The sequence below is a fragment of the Stegostoma tigrinum genome, chromosome 14, assembly GCF_030684315.1.
Source record: "Stegostoma tigrinum isolate sSteTig4 chromosome 14, sSteTig4.hap1, whole genome shotgun sequence".
Taxonomy (NCBI): domain Eukaryota; kingdom Metazoa; phylum Chordata; class Chondrichthyes; order Orectolobiformes; family Stegostomatidae; genus Stegostoma; species Stegostoma tigrinum.
The window spans coordinates 12,843,941-12,865,507 of NC_081367.1; the positions used below are offsets into that span (position 1 = coordinate 12,843,941).

The window sequence follows — 21,567 nt, forward strand, 5'->3', positions numbered from 1 at the left end:
TCAACACATGTATAATATTTCTTTAATTGTAACTATCCATAGAATTGCTATCTACTTAAACTGGTTATCATGGAAATGTATGCATAAAAATACAGATAATGCAAGTTACTAATTATTACTAGAAGAACTACCCGAGCTGGTGCTTCTCATAGCAAAGCAGCAGAACAAAGCAGAACACGGAAACATAGAAAATAGCAAGAGGAGTAGGCCATTCAACCACTTGAGTCTGCTACACCATTCAATATGATCATGGCTGATTGACCAACTCCATACACCTGTTCTCCCCATACACTTTGATCCCTTTAGCTCTATGAACATGTCTAACTCCTTCTTGAAAACATTCAATGCATTCTCCTCAACTGCTTTCTGCAGCAGACAATTCCTCAGGCTCACCACTCTGGGTGAAGAAATTTCTCTTCGTTCTAGCCTTAATGTCCTACTCTCTATCTTCAGACTGTGACCCCTTAATCTGGACTCCCTCATTGGGAACACCCTTTGTACCTGAAATAAATCAGAAAAAACAAATGTCATATGTATGTTTTCTGCTGTATACTTTTGGAATGAGGGGAAATAGAATGAGGAGGTGGATTTGCCGTCAAAATTGTTCACTCATCATATTTAAATATGCCCTTTCAATTGACTACTTTTGTTTTAAATACATTGCAAAATGTAGTTTAATCAGAAAACGAATGATTAAAACACATGCCCTTGAGTTTAGAAGTTCAGAAGTAATCAAATTATGATATATGAAATTAAAATTATGAATAAAGATTTGAGTAGCTTCAGAGGAATTATTTCTCTAATGGGAAAATAACCCAAAGGGCTAGACTAATGGCCTGGAGAGTGGTGTTCAAATCCCATATGGAATTAAAAATCAATTAACAAATCTAGAAAAGAAAAGATAGCCTAAACAATGATAACTATATAATTATCAGTTTTAGATGAGCCCATTTGGATAACTAGTATCATCAGGAAAGGATTTCTGCCAACTTTACCTGGTCTGGCCTCCAGCCACACAACAATGACATTGACCTAAGTTGCGCCCTGAAGAAAGCCATTCAGTTCAGGGGGAAATTCATAAATGAACAAGAAATGCTGGTTTGTCAATAATATCTCATCCCATGAAGGAATAAGGAAATAAATGGGCAAAAGGAATAAAGGGCTTGTTTTCCAATGTCTGTTGGTGTGGGGACAATGAAAGTGTTCAAGACCAAGACCCCATTGCATTCATTGCTCTCAAAGGACATTCATTTCATCTCATGCTGAATCTAATTTTTTTTTGAGGTTTCTAGTGGCTGTATTTTTTAAATTTACTAATTTTATCCTATTTTAAGACAGTCAAATTTTTGATGTCTTCTCTCTCAGCTAATATTAATGTCTTTCTGATACTGTTGACTTGTTACAAGATGGTAAAGAAATAGGTACAGGAGTAGGCTATTGGTCCCTCGAGACTGTTCTGCCTTTCAATAGGATCACGGCTAATCTGACATTCCTCATATTCAGTTTTCTGCATTTTCCCGTAACTCTAGATTCTCCAATTGATCAAGAATCTGCCTCAACTTGAAATATAAATAATAACTCTGCCTCCTCTTCTCATTGTGGCAAAGAGTCCCAAAGCCTCAAAACCCTCAGGAATAAGAAAAGAAATTCCTGCTGATCTCAGTCTAAAATTGCTGTCCCTTTATTCTGAAACCATGCGTTCTTGTCCTAGAGTCTTCCATGAGGGGAAACATCCTCTCAGCATTTAGCCTGACAAGCTTCTTAAGAATCCTACATGTTCCAATGATATCACCTTTCACTCTTCAAGATTGCAGTGAGTACAGTCCAAACCTGTTCAGGCTTCATTTATGAAATAATACCTACATACCCTGGGGAACGTCCTGGTGAACCTCTTCTGAACTGCCTCAAATGAAATGATATCTTTCCTAAATAAAAAGGGAAAAAAACTGCTCCAGATGTGGTCTCATTGTTAGCTCCTTGTTCAGTGGCAGTCAGACTTTCATACTCTTATACCCCAAACCCCTTGAAATAAGGGCCAATATTTTATTAGCCTTCCTGATTACTTGCTGCACCTGCGTGCTAGTTTTCTGTGTTCCATGTACAAGTACCCCCACGTCCCACTGCATTGCAGCTTTCTGCAGTTTTTCTCTCTTTAAACATTATTCTGTTCTTTTGCTCTTCCTTTCGAAGTGAACAACTTCACATTTTCCCCACATTACACTTCGTTTGCTGACTTCTTGCCCACTTACTTCACCTATGAACATCTCTCTGCAAATTATTTCTATCCCTCTTATAACTTGGCTTTTCAATTATTTAAGTGCCATCTGCAAATTTGGCTACTGTACATTCGCTTCTTTCTTCCAAGTCATTTGTATGTATTGGAAACAGTTGCGGTCCCAGAACTGAACCTTGCGGAATCCCTCTGGTCACGGGTCACCACCTGAAAAACAATCCCTTATCCCCACTTAAGTTTCCTGCCCATGACCCAATTCTCTATCCATGCCAATATACCAATTTCTAACACAATGGGCTCTTATTAACTTAACCCTTTGTGATGTACGTTTCAAAGGCCGTCTAGAAGTCTAAATACAACATTTGTACTTGCTCCCCTCGATCCACTCTGGTTGAGACATCCTCAACAACCTCTAATAAATCAGTCAGACACAATTTTACTTTCATAAAGTCATGCTGACTCTGCTTGATTGGATTATGATTTTTCCAAATGTTCTATTACTATCCTAATAACTAGTTCCAATACGTTTCTGACAGATGTTATGCTAATCCTACTATAGTTATGCACTTATATCCTCCCTCCCTATTTGTAATCAGGTTGTCACATTAGCAGTTTTCTAAACCTCTGATACTCCAGAATCCAAGGACTTTTGGAAAATTACAACAATGCATCCACTATCTCTGTAACCAACGCTTTTAGAATCTTAGGATGCAAACCATCAGGGCCAGGGGACTTAACTGTGTTATGCATCATTAGTTTCTCTAATACTACTTCTCCAGTGATGGAGAAGGCGCATAATTCCTTACCAGATGCTTTAGTATTAATGGGATGTTCGAAGTATTTTCCACCATAAAGACTGATGAAAAATATCTGTTTAATTCTTCTGGCATTTTCTTGTTCCCCTTAACTATCTGTAGGTCCATTTTGTAAGGGGCCTATGTTTACTTTGACTGCTGTTTTCATTTTTATATATTTAAAGAAACTCTTATTGTTAACTTTCATATTTTTTTAAAGTTTGCCCTCATAATTTATTGTCTTTTTAGTCCTCTTTTGCTGAATTTTCAATTAATCCCAGTCTTTGGGGTTACACTGACTTTGGCATTTTATGTGCTTTTTCTTTCAGTTTCATACACTCCTTAAACTTCCCTGGTTAGCCATGATCGGTTTATCCCTCTCAGAATCTTTCCTCCTTAGTGGGATGTATTTTTGCTAAGTCATGAATTAGCTCTTCAAATGTCCACCACTGCTTGCTTACTGTCATTCCTGCTCATCCACCTGTCCAGTCCACTTGAGCCAACTTTTTCCTCATTTCATTGTAATTCTCTTTATTCAAGTAAAAAAATGAACCTGTACCCTGGGTCCTGGTTATTGGGCCCAATTGTTGACCCTGTGCTGGACCCTTTCTACATGTGGAGCAGATATTGCAGAAAAACTTGGGGAATTGTACAGAATTAAAAGAAGAAACAGAGAAGAGTTGACCTGGTGTGGAGGTTTAGTAATTTTGGCAACTTGGTCAGATGGGCTATTAAAATGTTTAAAATCTCAGACCTGACCTTCTGTGCATTTCCAGCTTAAATAGAGGAGGTTGGGATGATTGATAAACTTACTCCCAGGACAGAAAGTCATTTAAACATTAAAATCCGGCTCCAGCTCTTCATATTTCACCTTCCAGTTTTTAACACATGTTGGCCACGTTTCCTAAACTTCTACAAAACTGGAAAACTGAAGGGAAACAATGACTACTTTGAAGAAAAATTAACACTTTTGTAGCACTATTTGTGAACCTGGAGTAATGCTTCCTTCCCTCCAAATAAACTTTCTTTCCAGCTCACTATCTATCTCACTCCTCCTCATTGGATGTCTCTGGAATCAGAGATTGGAATACTCCTGTGGAAATTGGAATGACTCCAACTCCACATCCAAACTCCTCCGAAGTCCCAGTAATGCAGCAGCAAACCACCACGCTGTTCCTGGAACTGGTGATGGCCTTGTGGGATTATCAATAGAGTATTAATCCAGAGACCCAGGTAATGATTTTGGCCACAGGTTCAAATCCTGCCATGGCAGATGGTAGAATTTGAATTCAATATCAAATCTGGAATTGAGAGTAATGATAACCATGAAACAATTGTCAGAAAAATGCATCTGGTTCACTAGTGCCCTGAAGGATAGGAAACTGCCATTATTAGCTGGTCTCGCCTACACGTGATTCCAGACCCACAGCAAAGTGGTTGACTCTGGGCTAAGAGATTAGCAATAAATCCTGGTCCCATAAACAAATTGAAAAGACACTAGAGTGTGGTGCAGAATAAAGCCAACAGCATAGGTTCAGTCCATTTGGTAGTTCTTGGTCATCTGGTTGCTCATCTGATCTTAAACTTGTGGAGCGGTCACCCCTCAGCTTTGTGATAACCAATTGTCTGTCTCTCTCTCCATTAGAGACTGATGCTTGTGGTCCTTTGTGGTCTATGGTTTCTTATCAGTACTTATGTAAGGAAGTCTTTCTTTCCATTCTTGCAGTATGGGCAAAAGGAAGATGCAAGTGAAAACCTGGATGAAAGTGTTGACCAGATCACTCAATCAATAACAAAACCCGAATCTTTGATCCTGGAACCGTCAAAAGATGCTGTTGAGTCACACAATGACCTAATCATCTCTGAAATGCTCGCATCCTTGTCAGTATTAGAAGAAAAAGAGGCCACTGTAATGAAAAAGCACCGTGCCATGCGTCATGGCAACAAAATAATTCAGAGTTTAAGTGAAGTCTTTGAGGTAACGTACAGATGACTAGTCAATGCTAACAATAACCACACACTGCTGTTTAAGTTAAACACGATATTTTCTCAGCATCTTAGTTATGGGCCAGATTATTAGAGAGTAACCACATGACAGTCAACGTTTGAAAGCTAATATTGAATGGAATATTTAACGATGACAGTTTGGAGGAACCACTCCTTGCTATAGGCCAGAACATTTTATAAAATGAAAACCGCAATGGAATTGCATTTCTCACCTCCTACTAGTTGGAACTGTTGATAATGGAATTGTGTTTACCCAAGGCATTTATAGTAGCTTTTGCTTCTGTTCCTGAAGCTAGATAGCAACGAGCGGGGAACGGTTGAACTATTGGACGTGACCCCAGAAGATATGCCAGCTCCTCCACCTCCAATACAAGCCAAACTCACAGCACAGGAGAGAAAGAGAGGCAATATCGTCCATGAGATCTTAAACTCAGAGCGGGACTATGTTAAAAACCTACGTGATATCTATGAGGTATGCCGTGGATGACAAGTCAATAGAAATAACACTCATCAGTGCTGTTCAGTTGTACACAATGTCAGAATTACTGAACTGTTACTGCGTAGAAGGAGGCCATTCAGCTCATTGTACCAATGCCGGCTCTCTGAATGGCTTTGGGTAAAATAATCATTCTTCCAGCTCGTCCCATAAATATGCAAATTCTTCATTTTCAAATGACAGTCTAACTCTCTTTGCAATGCACTGATCAAACTCATCTTTGGCACACAGTCAGGCATAGCATTCCAGACTGTGACCATCACTGTGTGATAAAGCTTTTGTTGTAATACTGTTTCTGCTTCTTTCACCAATTATTTTAAATCAGTGCCCTTTCGTTTTTGATCCTTTCTCAAGTCAGAGCGGTTTCTCCCTGAATGGTTTGTCCTCATGATCCGGAATACAGCCATTATATTTCCTCTCAGTCTTCCCTTCTCCAAGCAAAACAGTCCTAACTTTGCCAAACAAACAGTCTTCAAATTTGAAAACAAGGGAAAAATAATTTCAGGAGCCTGTGCTGGGAAATCATATCTGCTGGGCAACATAAATATATATAGGAGCATATGAATTAGGAACACTTGACCATTTGGCTCCTTGAGCCTATTCTGCCATCTGATAAAAACAAAACTGATCTGATTGCACCCCCTTGTTTCATATTGGGTCATTTTCAGGTTGTCAGTCAATTAAACATGCTGTTTCCAGTATCTATAAATCAATATTTTTACCCCCTCCAGGATGAACTCTTACTTTGTGGAGTAATTTTTGATGTCATACCTTGTCAAATAATTTCCATAAATCTAAGTATAACATACCTACATGTACCCCTTTAACCATGCTGTTTGTTCCTTCAAATAACTCCAATAAATTAGCTAAACATAATTTGCCTTTCACTAAATATGATGACTATGCCTGAGTACATTGAGATTGTCCAAATGCCCTCCCACAACTCCCTTACTAATATAGATTCCAGCATTTTTTCAATGACAAATGTGAAGCTACCCAGCCTGCAGCTTCCATTTCATGAGTTGAACATTTGCCGTCTTCAAAGCTGATGGACCTTTGCAAATCTGGGATCTTTCAGAAAATTAAAACAAATGAATTTACTATCTGTGCGCCCTATACTAAGGTCCATTTGATCCTGGGGATTTGTCAACTTCTAGTTATCACAATTTGTCAGTACTCTTTTGCCTGGTGATTATAATTCTTTATGTTCCTTCCTCCCTTTCTCTGCTAATTCACAATTATTCCTGAAATCTTACTTATATCCGCTACAGTGAAGTCAGATCTAACATATCTATTCATTCCACCTGCCATTTCTCAACTTTGTTATTATCTCCATAATCTGACATTCTGGAGCACTGACTCTCTCTTTGCTTACTCAATACCTGTAGAAACTCTTACTGTATTTTTACCTTTCTAACTAGATTTCTCTAATACTGAATTATCCATCCTAATTAATATTTTAGTCATTATTTAGTGTTCTTTATATTCTGTACAATCTTATGACTGCTGCAAAATGTTTACAAAATGATGCGTTTTTTTAACCTCCTTAGCCACAGGTGGTAGCTTCTTCCTTTAGACACATATTTTGGGCACTGAAAAGTATACTTTCTGAGTATAATGAAGAATCTCATGCGATGTGCCACTACATGTCTACTGACCTACCCTAGTACCTAATTTCCCAGGTCAGTTCAGCCCACCGTATTTCCAGCTCCTTGATTTTTTTTCTATTTAAGAGCACAACACTCATCCTGGATCAATTTATCATTTCCTGAAACTGATAGTCAAATTCAAACCAACATTGGTTAAGAAGGGGTTATTAATTAATCTGTCTCTATGCTTATTATTAGATCTAGTCTTGCCTACTTGCTTCTAGAGCATACTGCTCAAAGAAACTGGCCTGAAAACACTATAAATTTATCATTCAGGATATTTTTACCAATTAGATTTGTCCTATCAATAGGTAGAATAATATCATTCACTGTAATAATTGTGCTTTTATCTTAGACTTCATCATTTCTTCCTGTGCACCCCGTACTAAAATGTGGTTACTCAAAGACCTATAAACCACTCCTGCAGTGAATTCTTGTCTTTACTCTTCCTTACCTCTACTCAGTACAGTTCTACACTTTTATCTCCAGAACCAGGGACCTCTCTCTATTGTAGAAATCACGTTCCTTTATTAATAAAAAGTGACAACTTCACCTTTCCCAAGCTTCCTGTCCTTCTGAAATGCTATGTACCTTAGATATTCAATTCCCAGTCTGTCATATTCCACTCTTGTCTGTTATGCTATCAGATTTTATTCAAGAAATAAAGATTTGTTCTTTCAATTCATCAGTTTGCTTTTTTTGTATATTTCTGCCTTTTTCACTGTTGTTGTAATCACCAGCCCTGTCTGTTGGTGCATTCTTAGGTTAGTATGGTGATCGCTTGCATAGCACATCATGGTTGGTCATCCTTTCCCTTGTTGCTACCTTACCTTGTTTTTCAACACAATTTATTATGTCTTCCCAAATGTGACCTCTTAGCCTATTGGGTAGTTTGAACCCCTGACTCCCATAGCCTTGGTTATTTGGTTTGCCGGAAAGCTTGCCACAATAAAAGGTTCAGAGAAAACTGTCTTAATGATAGAGCTCTCACTTTGTTCAGTTCTGGTGCCAGTTCCCCATGAATCAAAACACTTTTCTCCCAAAACTCTTTGAACCATGCATTTAGCTTTCTGCTCTTTATTTGCCCAGTCCCAATTTGCACATGGCTCAGGCATACATCTAAGAATTATAACCTTTGGGCTTCTGCTTTTTAATGCAGCACCTAGCTGCTCAGAGACCCTCAGCAGAACCTCTTTCCTAGTTCTACCCATGTGGTTCCTCCCAATCCAATTACAAGTTACCCTCTATCCCACAGAAGACCATCCTGAACTCTGTTATGAGGCAGGCAATGCGGTGTACTCTGTCTCAGAACTGTATCTATCATCCTAATTATATTTGCAGCCACCACCACAACGTTCCTATTTAGGAAAAGGCGAGGTGATAGCCTAGTGGTATTATCACTAGACTGTTAAACTAGAGACCTGCCATGGCAGATAGTGATATTTAAGTTCAATAAAAATCTATTGATGATCATTGTTGATCTGTCCTACATATCACTCTAGACCCGCAACAATGTAGTTGACTCTTAACTGTCCTGTAGGTAATTAGAGATGGGCAATCAATGCTGACCTAGGCAGCATTCATCTATCACATGAATGAAAAATTTCTTGCCACTTGAATAGCTTTGTGCATTGAGGTGCCATGAAAAATTTCTTGCCACTTGAATAGCTTTGTGCATTGAGGTGCCATGAAAAATTTCTTGCCACTTGAATAGCTTTGTGCATTGAGATGCCATGAAAAATTTCTTGCCACTTGAATAGCTTTGTGCATTGAGGTGCCATGAAAAATTTCTTGCCACTTGAATAGCTTTGTGCATTGAGGTGCCATGAAAAATTTCTTGCCACTTGAATAGCTTTGTGCATTGAGGTGCCATGAAAAATTTGCTCATTCATCCTGCTGCATCTTCATTTGTTGACAAATGTAGCAAGAGTCTTGTACTCGATGGGTAACTCCAAAGGCTGAAGCACCTCCACTTCTACCCTTCTGGGTCTCCCATTATGCTTTAATCACCAGGCATGCCCATCTATCCACAACTAAATCACCTATAGTGCTGTGGTTCCGGACAGCCAAGTAGGACAGACTAGGTGTACATTACAGATTTCTTCCTCTGGAGAGGATAATTGAAACTAAAAAGGGCTTTAGCACCAATTGATTCATGGTTACCATTACTGAGACTAATATTTAATACCAGGTTTATTTATTGAATTGAAATTCAACCAGCTGCCATAATGAGATTTGGACACATGTTGCCCTGAGCATTAGCCTGGGTCTCTGAATTACTCATCGAATGACAGCTTCCCTGCACCAAACCCCCAAAAGACAGCAAAGAGGTAGCTTTGCTTACCTTGCAAAAATTCAACAGAGACACAAAATTAATAACTAGGTGAAATTCAGTTAAACATTTAATTAAATTAATACAGTAAAAATGGGCGAATTAAGAATATTTCATAGTGGTAAGAATTGTAGAAGACTACAGAATTTCTTGATGTCGAGTTTGATGGAACTTAATTACAATGGTAATTCCAATTTAACATTCCATGTGGTTTTTTTTGGGCTCGTCAGGTGATCACAGCAGCCAATTTGGGTCAACAAATATTGATAACTGCAATCATAACAATGGACATGTCAGGAGCAGGTCAGATGATCAGAGGAAGGAGGAGAGATAATCTGGAACAATGGGTGGAGAGCAGAGAATGGGGTGACAAACTCTGGGAAGTGGAACAAGAAATGTGGAGTGGGGATCGGGGAACAATTTAATCCACATCTACAAGCAAAAGGGGTTATTGAAATAGACCTAGTAAAAATGTGGAACTGACACATATTGGTCTGAAAACCTTAAAATAAAACTCCAGTATGACCAGTGCAATCATTTCCCAGTTTTAACTTATTTATTTTACTTTTCTTTTTCCTTGTGGAGCCAGCTAGTAAGATAGATCTTGTTGTCTCCCTTTTTGTTTCATGCAGATCATGTTCACGTTCCTGCTTACCATCTGGAATGTCAGTTAAACCATTGCTGTTTGTTTCTCTCTCTCCACTAGGGATACTACAAGCAGTGTCAGAAAGCAAAGGATTTGTTCCCTCATGCCCGACTGAAAACGCTCTTTTCCAACATTGTGGATATCTACAAAACGCACAAGAAATTACTTCAGAACCTGGAGTGGCATTACAGACCAAACAAACCACATCTGAGTGAGTTTGGCACTTGTTTCCTTCAAGAAGTGAGTGGTGGTGAGCTATACAAATTTTATTTTGACAAATGTAATTTGCTCAGAATGATCCTGAATTTGGCCACTGCAACTTTCAACTGTGTTGAAGGGCAGCCTTAACTGATTGGGAAAAGAAGAAACAAGACAAAATCATTTGGGCAATAGCAAAGCCAGCAAATTCTGAAAATCTGAAACATATATGGAAAGTGCTAGAAATGTATCTTCCAGCAGAGAGCTTAGAGCTGTGACAAGTTTGAAGCAAACCCAGGAAAAGTGGCGGTGGGAGGAGAGAGGAAGAAAGGAAAGGTCAGAGAGGAGTGATTTTAAAATGACAGAAGCTGACAATGGTGCCAGGGAAGAAAACTGTAGCTTTCTGAATCAAATAGCAGGTTTAACAATTTCACATTACAACTATCGTTTCTATTTCTTCACTTCCCCTTTTCACACTATTGCAGACCTTCACTTTTTGTTCTTTCTTCCCATGTTCTTCTTAAACCTCAATGAACACACGTCTAATTTTACCAGTTTTCAAGAAAGGCCATCGACCTGAAAATGTTAGGCTGCATCTCATCTACACAAGTGCTGACTAAACTCCCAGGATTATTTGACTAATAAGTCTGTTAATAAAACCATAAGGCATAGGAGAAAAAGTTGGCCATTTCGCACGTTGTGTCCTCCCTGCCATTCAAAGAGATCACAGCCAATCCGATAATAGTCAACTGCAGTTTCCTATTTTTTTTTAAAACCATAACCCTTGATTCACTTCCTAATTAAAAAAATCTACTTTCCCTTTATCCTGAGGTAATCTATTTTATGTCTTGAATATATTCAATGAACTAGCCTCTATAGTTTGCAGAGGTAAGGAAATGCACAGAATCACAACCCTATTGAAAGGATAAATTCCTCTCCATCTCTCTTAAATGGGCGATCCATGACTTTGAAATTCTGTTCCTCCCACAGACCGTATGAAATTTGCCATTAATCCTTATTCAGCCATTCAGTCTTCTGAACAGATGCATGAATCTGAAAGCTGTGTGCACGCTTTCTCCAAGTCGTGAAAAGAATCAAGTTATCAAATCAGTTTTTTTAAAAAAAATGGATGTGCAAATGATCAGTCAGTCAGAACCTGCCACTATTAATGCTGAGTGGCATGATCATTAAATAGTATAAAATTAGCATAAAGCATTCTTGTTTCATTGGTCACCTGTGGAGTATGTAATATGATGAGCAGGAGTACGAGTGTCACGTTGCATTTGGTAGGAGGGAATGTCAAAGAGTATATTCCCAATGACCAGAGGATATCTCAAACTAGGCAAATAGAACATCACAGGGTCACGCACACAAAATAATCTTGACTTTCAGAAAAATGCCAACAGTAGTATGATGCATCACAACCCTCAATAGGAATATGGAGGTAACAAAAAGGTAAATGTAAATTCTAGAATCATTACATTTTTCCCATCTAATCCACACCGACCCATCCCCCTCACCATCCCTCTAAACCCATATTTCCCATGGTTTACCCGCCTAACCCGCACATTATTTGCAAATGGTGTAGACCTACATAGTGACAAGCTGCTGTGATGTAGGAAGTGAGATTTATTAATGTTTTAGTGTTTAGTTTTAATTTTAAGTATTTGAATTTTGAACAAGTGTCAGATTTTTTGAGGTTTTTAATGATTGCATAAATATTTCTGTCGCCATTGTGATTTCTTCTCAAACAACATGATCATGAGTTAGGTTTCAGGAATTTTTCTGTGCATTAGAAGATAATGCAAATGAACAAGATAAACAATTAAGCATCAGGGTTTCTGTTACAAAGTTTTAAGCTTAGAGGAAACATCCATAGCTTGGAAAATAAAGGTTTTTTTTAGTTTCAATTAGGGGTAATTCTGCAGAAGTCTTCAATGCTAATGGATGTGTTAAGCAGTGCTTGAGAAATTATTTTTTTCTCCAGTGTGAGCAGTGGTCTTTTGGGATCCATAAAGGAGAGTTTTTGCAATCAATGGAATTACAAGTTACCTTGTTTGCCAAAACCTTTTGGTTCATATTATAAGTAAATAGTCTGAATTATCTTAATGTATCTTCATTTCTTTTGATTAATAAATTACAGTTTTGGTTTTAAATCCGAATCTGCAACATTGTATGCTTGTGCTTCAGCAAGAGACCACCTTGTTAAAACTAAACCAAAACAGATATTATCTATTGAGCCAGATTGCACTGAGGGATCTGGTATGCCCAGTAATAACAGGGCCAGACTTATACACTTAATGGTAAGGTCCTTGGTGGCCCTGATCTCTTTGTTCTACAACATTCCCCAGGACAGGTTCATAGTCGATTGAAAGTGGAGATCCAGGTAGACAGTGAAGGTGGTGTTTGGTATGCTTGCCTTTATTGGTCAGTTCATTGAGTAGAGAAGTTTGGTGGGGGGTGGGGGGGTGTCATGTTGTGGCTGCCTAGGACACTGGTGACACCACTTTTGGAGTATTGCATGAAATTCTGATCTCCTGATATGGGGAGGATGTTGTGGAACATGAAAGGGTTCAGAAATATTTACAAGGATGCTGTCAGGTCTGGAGGGTTTGAATGGTAGGGAGAGGTTGATTAGGCTGGGGCTATTTTCCCTGGAGCGTCGGAGACTGAGGGGTGACTTTACAGAGGGGCATGGATAGGGTGGATTGCCAAATCTCAAAACTAGAAGCGGGAGTGTTGGGAGCGAGGACTGGGGGCTGCCAGGAAGTTAAGTTCTTTATTTCGGCAGCGGAGCTGAGTGGGAGCGCTCGAATTGTGCGCTGGGAAAGTGAGTGAAATGATACATTTGGGCAGTGGCTAAACCTGAGACATTACATGCAAAGTGTCTCACACCCACCCTCCTCCTCTATTCAAAAAAAAAGATTGTGGTGTGTTGATAAGGTAAGGATTTTCTTGCTTTTTTTTAAAAAATTTGTGTGTTGGTGAGTAGAGTGATTGCTTTTTTTTCCATTTCTTTTATCTATTATTTGATATTACAGAAGGACTAAGCTAAGCTGAAGAGTAAAAGTGGCAGGAGATCCCAGACCTGTTTTATGCTTGTCTTGCTTAATGTGGGAGCTCAGGGATGTGGCTGACGTCCCTGACTCCTACGTGTGCAGGAAATGTGTCCAGCTGCAGCTCTTGTTAGACTGCATGACAGCTCTGGAGCTGTGGATGGACTCACTTTGGAGCATATGCAATGCTGAGGAAGTTGTGGATAGCACGTTTAGCAAATTGGTCACACTGCAGATTAGGATTGCTGAGGGAGAAAGGGAATAGGTAACCAAAAAGGCCAAAAGAAAACAAAAAGAAGCCAGTGCAGGTGTCCCCTGCGGTCATCTCCCTCCAAACCAGATATACCGTTTTGGATACTATTGAGGGAGATGGCTCACCAGGGGAAGGCAGCAGCCAGGTTCACAGCACCGTAGCTGGCTCTGCTGTATAGAAGAGCAGGAAAGAGAGTGGAAGGGCTCTCGTCATAAGGGATTCGATTGTAAGGGGACTAGATATGCGGTTCTGTGGTTGAAAACGATACTCCTGAACGGTATGTTGCCTCCCAGGCGCACGGGTCAGGGACGTCTCAGATCGACTGCAGGACATTCTGAAGGAGGAGGGCGAACAGCCAGCTGTCATGGTGCATATAGGCACCAATGATATTGGTTTAAAAAAAAATAAACGGGATGAGGTCCGACAAGCAAGATTCAGGGAGTTAGGAGCCAAGTTAAAAAGTAGGACGTCGGAGGCAGTAATCTCAGGATTGCTACCAGTGGCACATGCTAGTCAGAGTAGAAATGAAAGAATAGGCAGGATAAATGGTGAGATGTTGGAGAGATGGTGCAGGAGGGAGGGGTTCAGATTTTTGGGACATTGGGTCTGGTTCTGGGGGAGGTGGGACTATTAAGAATCAGACAATCTACACCTGGGCAGGACTGGGAGTGCTTTTGCTAACACTGTTGGGGAAGAGTTTAAATTAATGTGGCAGGGGAATGGGTAACAAATGAGGAGGTTAGTAGACAGCAAGGAGGAAGTAACTATTTAGTTCCTTACAGCCTTTAATGAAGTCAGTGAGACTAAGGGGAAGAGTAGGCAGAAAGCAGATGATGAACACAAAGGGACAGGCAGTCTGAGGTGCATTTGTTTTAATGTGAGAAGTGTAGTAGGTAAGGCAGATAAACTTAGGGCTTGGATTGGTACCTGGGAATAGGATGTTATTGCTGTTACTGAGATTTGGTTGAGGGAAGGAGAAGATTGGAAACTAAATATCCCAGGACATAGATGCTTCAGGTGGGATAGAGAGGGAGGTAAAAGGGGTGGAGGAGTTGCATTTCTGGTCAAAGAGGATATCACAGCTGTGCTGGAGGTGGGCACAATGGAGGGCTCGAGCAGTGAGGCAATATGGGCAGAGCTCAGAAATAGGAACGGCACTGTAACAACGTTGGGGCTGTACGACAGGCCTCCCAACAGTGAATGTGAGAAAGAAGTACAAATATGTAGACTGATTATGGAAAGATGTAGGAGCAATAGGATGGTGGTGATAGGAGATTTTAATTTTCCCAACATTGACTGGGCTTCATTTAGTGTTAGGGGTTTAGATGGAGCAGAATTTGTAAGGAGCATCCAGGAGGGCTTTATAGAGCAGTATGTTAAAAAGTCCAACTTGGAAAGGGGCCATACTGGACCTGGTGTTGGGCAATGAGCCCAGCCAGTTGGGAAGAGTGATCACAATTCTGTAAGTTCTAGAATGCTCATGGACAAAGATGAGAGTGGTCCTAAAGGAAGAGTGCTAAACTGGAGGATGGCCAATTATACCAAACTTGGCAGGAGCTGGGGGTTGTGGATTGGGAGCAGCTGTTTGAGGGTAAATCTACATTTGATATATGGGAGGCTTTTAAAGAGAGAGGTTGATTAGAGTGCAAGACAGACATGTCCCTGTGAAAATGAGTGATAGAAAGGGCAAGATTAAGGAACCATGGATGACAGGTAAAATTGTGAGACTAGCAAAGGAGGTAAAAGGAAGCATATGTAACTTCTAGGCGACTGAAATCAAACAAAGCTTTGGAGGAATATTGGGAAAGTAGCACCAATCTGAAATGAGGAGTTAAGAGAGCTAAAAGGGGTCATGAAATAGCTTTAGCAAACAGGGTTAAGGAAAATCCCAAAACCTTTTATTTGTACATAAGGAGCAAGAGGGTAACTAGAGAAAGGGTTGACCCACCCAAGGACAAAAGGAGGGAAGTTATGTGAGGAGTCAGAGAAAATGAGTGAGATTCTTAATGAGTACTTTGCGTCAGTATTCACCGAGGAGAGGGACATGACAGATGTTGAGGTTAGGGAGAGATGTTTGATTACTCGAGGTCAAAATCAGCATAAGGAGGTGGGGGAGTGAAGTGTTGGGTAATCTAAGAGACATGAGGGTGAACAAGTCCCCAGGTCCAGATGGGTTCTATCCCAGGTCACTGATGGAAGCGAGAGAGGAAGTAACTGGGACCTTAACAGCTATCTTTGCAGCATTCTTGAGCACGGGTGAGGCCCCGAATGACTGGAGAATTGCTAATGTTGTCCCCTTGTTTAAGAAATGTAGCAGTGATAATTCAGGTAATTATAGACCGGTGACTCTGACGTCAGTGGTGGGGAAGTTGCTGGAGAAGATATGAGGAACAGGATCTATTTACATTTGGAAGAAAATGGGCTCACTTTTGACAGGCAGCATGGTTTTGTGCAGGGAAAGTCATGTCTTACAAACTTGATAGAATTCTTTGAGGAAGTGACAAAGTTGATCGATGAAGGAAGGGCTATAGATGTTATATACATGGACTTCAGTAAGGTGATTGAGAAGTTGCCCCACGGTAGACTGATGGAAAAATTGAAGTTGCATAGGGTCCAGTGTGTACTAGCTGGATGGAGAGAGAACTGGCTAGGCAACAGGAGACAAAGTCATAGTTGAAGTGAGTTTCTCAAAATAGCGAACAGTGACCATAAGACCATAAGACATAGGAGTGGGAAAAGGCCATTTGGCCCATCAAGTCCACTCCGCCATTTAAATCATGGCTGATGGGCATTTCAACACCACTTCCCTGCACTCTTCCTGTAGCCCTTGATTCCTTCTGAGATCAAGAATTTGTTGATCTCTGCCTTGAAGGCATCCAACGTCCCGGTCTCCACTGCACTCTGCGGCAATGAATTCCACAAGCCCACCACTCTCTGGCTGAAGAAATGTTGTCTCATTTCAGTTTTAAATTTACCCCCTCTAATTTTAAGGCTGAGCCCACGAGTCCTAGTCTCCCCGCCTAACGGAAACAACTTCCTAGCGTCCACCCCTTCTAAACCATATATTATCTTGTAAGTTTCTATTAGATCTCCCCTCAACCTTCTAAACTCTAATGAGTACAATCCCAGGATCCTTAGCGGTTCATCATCCGCTAAACCTACCATTCCAGGGATCATCCGTGAGAATCTCCACTGGACACGCTCCAGGGCCAATACGTCCTTCCTGAGGTGTGGGGCCCAAAATTGGACACAGTATTCTAAATGGGGCCTAACTAGAGTCTTATAAAGCCTCAGCCCCAGCACATCGCTGCTTTTATATTCCAACCCTCTTGAGAGATTGTGTTAGGACTACTGTTGTTTATGATACATAAAATGATCTGGACGAAGGTATAGATGGTCTGATTAGCAAGTTTTCAGATGACACTAAGATTGGTGGAGTAGCAGATAGTGAAGGGGACGGTCAGAAAATGCAGCAGAATAGAGATAGATCGGAGATTTGGGCAGAGAAATGGCAGACAGAGTTCAATCCAGGCAAATGCAAGGTGATGCATTTTTGAAAGATCCAATTCAAGAGTGAACTATACGGTAAATGGGAAAAGCCCTGGGGAAAATTGATGCACAGAGAGATCTGGGTGTCCAGGTCTATTGTACCCTAAAAGGTGGCAACACAGGTCGATAGAGTGGTCAAGAAGGCATACGGCAGGCTTTCATTCATTGGACGGGGTATTGAGTACAAGAGTTGGCAGGTCATGTTACAGTTGTATAGGACTTTGATTCAGCCACATTTGGAGTACTGCGTACAGCTCTGTTCGCCACATTACCAAAAGGATGTGGGTGCTTTGGAGAAGGTGCAGAGGAGGTGCACCAGGATGTTGCCTGGTATGGAGGGCGCTAGCTATGAAGAGATGTTGCGCAGATTAGGATTATTTACATTGGAAAGACAGAGGTTGAAGGGGGACCTGATTGATGTCTACAGAATCATGTTAGGTATAGACAGGGTGGATAGCAAGAAGCTTCCCCCCCCCCACCCCCAAGAGTGGCGGGTCTCAATTACTAGGGGTCACGATTTCAAAGTTGAGAGGGGGAAAAAAGTTTAAGGGAGATATGTGTGGAAAGTTCTTTACGAAGAGGGTGGTGAGTGCCTGGAACACCTTGCCAGCGGAGGTGGTAGAGGTGGGCACATTAGCATAATTTGAGAAACATGAATGGGCAGGGAGCAGTGGGAAAATAGGCAGCAGGTTTAGACAGAGGATCTAGATTGGCGCAAACTTGGAGGGCTGAAGGGCCTGTTCTTGTGCTGTAATTTTCTTTTTTCTTTGTTCGATATGACATTGATTTAAGGTGAGCAGGGAAAGATTTAAAAAGATTGTACGAGGGGGCATAGCTACAAATTGAGGGGTGATAGATTTAAGACAGATGTCAGAGGCAGGTTCTTTACTCAGAGAGTGGTAAGGGCGTGGAACGCCCTGCCTGCCAATGTAGTTAACTCAGCCAGGTGTAGGGGGAGGGGCTTATATTAGTTCACAGGTCGGTGCAACATCGAGGGCCGAAGGGCCTGTTCTGTGCTGTACTGTTCTATGTTCTATGTTCTATGAACCTAAGGGGCAACTTTTTCATGTAGAGGGAGGTGCGTGTGTGGAATGAGCTACCGGAGGAAGTGATGGAGGCTGGTACAATTACAACATTTAAAAGGCATCTGGCTGGGTACATGAACAGGAAAGGTTTAAGAAGGATCTGGGTTAAATGCTGGAAAATGATACTAGATTAATTTAGAATATCTGGTTGGCATGGATGAGTTGAACTGATAGAGCTCACAGCATGGAAACGAACCTATGACTCTATCAGCTGATAGCATAACACTTCAGTCAACGACATACCTTTTCAAGCTATTCTCACTAACACAGTAACCTGAATTACTCAAGTTACCTGGTCCAAAATTACCACAGTGGTAATGATTTTGAAATGAGTGGAAGTTTGATTCAATATGCTGAGGCGTTTCTTCAACTTTCAATTTGTAAAAATTCATTCCTCCCACAGTCCAAAGATGTGCAGTCAAGTGGATCTGTCATGCTAAATTGCCTGTAATGTTCAGGGCTGTGAGGGTTTTTGAGGGACGAGTCTGGATGGGATGCTTCAAGGGGCAGTGTGGACTTGTTGGGCTGAAGGGCCTGTTTCCACACTGTAGGGAATCTAATCTAAAAGCAGGTGTTGACTTCAAATTGAGAATATTAGATCAATACCAAAATGTACAATGTGTATAACAATGCCCTTCTGCAACTGCAAGTTCCGTCTCTTGGGAGCAATATACGTAAATAGGCTAATTTCATCTTGCTCTTCCTAGACAGAATGATATTTTTGAGTTATGACTCTCAGACATAGGGTTTCACACAAAATTCACACAATGACAAAGCTCTGTCCTTAGAACACCTAACATGAACAAAATGTGTTCCTGTTTGAAGCAGAATTTAAAATGATGCTGGGTTTCACAGGGAGTCTCTCTCAGTATGCTTTAGTTTGCTGGAATGAAATCTGTGATCCTGACTTTTATAATGGATTAACATATCTCTTATCAAGACTTGTACTCATGTTGTAAACCAGTACACAAATTTATTTTACATTGGGGCATTACATACGTAATTAGTTCAAACAATGTATTCAATAAACAATTACAACCTTTACTGTTCACATCAAAATATATTAATAAAATTTCTTCTCTTGTATTAACTCAATACAAAATAAACTGATTTTTCTCACTTGAATAGCTATGTAATCTTATTATTTTCCTTATTAAGATGGTTTGATGCTTTTTTACGTATTTTTTCAAAACCAGCTTTAATTATCCATTGTTGTTGCACAATTTCTAAACGATTGAAGGGCTCCCCTCCCCTTCCCCCACCAGAATTCCCAATATGTTTTTAACAGGGACATATTTGGCAAGTTCGGCAAGACTCAGCCTAGCAAATCACATTCCTGCTCTTCCAATTGACATAAGCAAGGGTTTTTTGAGGGGCACAGTCTCCATATTAATACACACGTTGTGAATGCATTAACTACAAAGATCTTATAAATCTGAAGGTCTATAACACCTAACTTACTATTTATCAAGTACAGCTTCAGCAATTTATTTTTCCAAATCTATTTTTCAAGAGATGAATTGACAGCACATTTTTCCCCCCCTGAGAAAACGGTCTACACTAATCAAATCCATGGTGCAAAGTCAAGATTTGGTTATAACAGAAGGTTTAAATTTACTTGTGTCAGGTAAGAGAGGTAATTAAGACATTAAACTCTACCTTATGATTGTCATGCAATGATGTGGTGGCACAAGATTAATCATTCCCTTATCATCATAAATTCTAACATCTATTACAGACTTATATTCACTTCAAATGACAGAAAAGACAGCGTGCAGTCCCAAAGCTCATTCGAAAAATATTACTGTTCAATGACAAAGAATACCATTCCATAAAATTGATGAAAGTATATTTCAAACAAAAAAATACAATCACGAAAAACAAAATTAGGAGGACATATTCAATGATTCTGGCAGTCTTTGCCAATGGCAAGGCAGAATTATTGTTTCAGGTCATGGCTTTCCAGTAAAAGCAGATTTTTTTGGAATAAAATGCAATGTTTAACCTCTATAATATTTTGAGCAATGTCTGAAAAGAACAAAGAATTGCTCCCTTCACAATGCTTTTTTATAGTCTTTTTAGCATTTGGTTCAAACACTTCACCTACTAATAGGCATAGAAATTAACAACTTATAGATTGATTGAGAGAGAGGCAGGAAAGTTGGGTAAATCTGCAAACTAACTGCTTTGAAAGTGGCTTCTCATTTGGGACAGTAGTATTGGAAAATAATATCTACAAAAACCCAACTTCTATGAAAAAGCTTGGGTTAGAATATGTAATACCCAAACCTAGTCCTTTACCTTTCTTTAAGGAAAATGGCCTCCCAACTTCAAGGGTGCCCATAGTGCACATTAAGTCGTGCATTCTCTAGAAAACTGATAATTAGCATCACGGATGCAGACATATCCAGAGATGTGATTAGATCGGATGAATTACAGAGTAGATAAAGTGGATCAGATTCCAGAGGAGTAGAACACATCAGATCCATCAACCGTCCTTTGAGAGTCATACAATGAAACGTCAGTCGAGCAGTAGGAAAGGAGATACAAGTACTCACTTTGCTGACTACTTCATCCATCCTCTTCATGGGAGTTTGTTACGCAGCAACTCACTGCCTTGTTCCTTAGTTTGTAAAAGAAGCCACACTTCAAATAGTACTTCATTGGCTGTGAGATGTTATGAGACACCCAGAGGTTATCAAAAGTGCAGTATTAATACAACATGATTTATTATTTTCTTTCATGTGTCTGATAAACAAATGATAGTGGTTTTGTTGGCAGTCATTGGCATTCGGTTTGTGCGAATGAATGATCTCAGGCATCCTTGAAGTTGCATTGATTTGATAACACAGAAACAGGCCACTCACCCCAAACTATCGAGGTGAACAGCGCAGCAATGCAATGATCTACATGGTGGCCCATAATCTGTTCTTTATTATATTACCATACATAGCTAGTTGTAATCAAGAATTGGGAAGTCACATGACACCAGGTTATAGTCCAACAGGTTTATTTGAAGTCAAGTTTTCAGAGCGCTCCTCCTTCGTCAGGCAAAGTCACTATAAACCTGTTGGACTATAACCTGGTGTCATGAGACTTCTGACTTTGTTCACCCCAGCCCTACTCTGGCACCTCCATATCGTGGCTTTAATATGGAGTGCAGTTTGTGTCCCTTAGTACTTGCAGATCTCCTTAGCATGCCTGGTTTAGTTTTACAGCATCTCAAACAATAACTTCTATAACTATGGCCTTCCTTAATGTTAAACTTG

The 21,567-nt window shown here is 40.1% G+C and overlaps 1 protein-coding gene across 1 annotated transcript in view; it reads left to right on the forward strand.

Annotated features, from left to right (window-relative positions):
• Positions 1 to 21,567, forward strand: part of LOC125457712 (rho guanine nucleotide exchange factor 4-like) — a 43,172-nt gene that overhangs the window by 6,882 nt on the left and 14,723 nt on the right. The window contains exons 2-4 of the mRNA XM_048542284.2: positions 4,754 to 5,005; positions 5,327 to 5,506; positions 10,218 to 10,397. Of these exons, the coding sequence (XP_048398241.1) occupies positions 4,754 to 5,005; positions 5,327 to 5,506; positions 10,218 to 10,397 (612 nt within the window). The remainder of the gene's footprint in view (positions 1 to 4,753; positions 5,006 to 5,326; positions 5,507 to 10,217; positions 10,398 to 21,567) is intronic.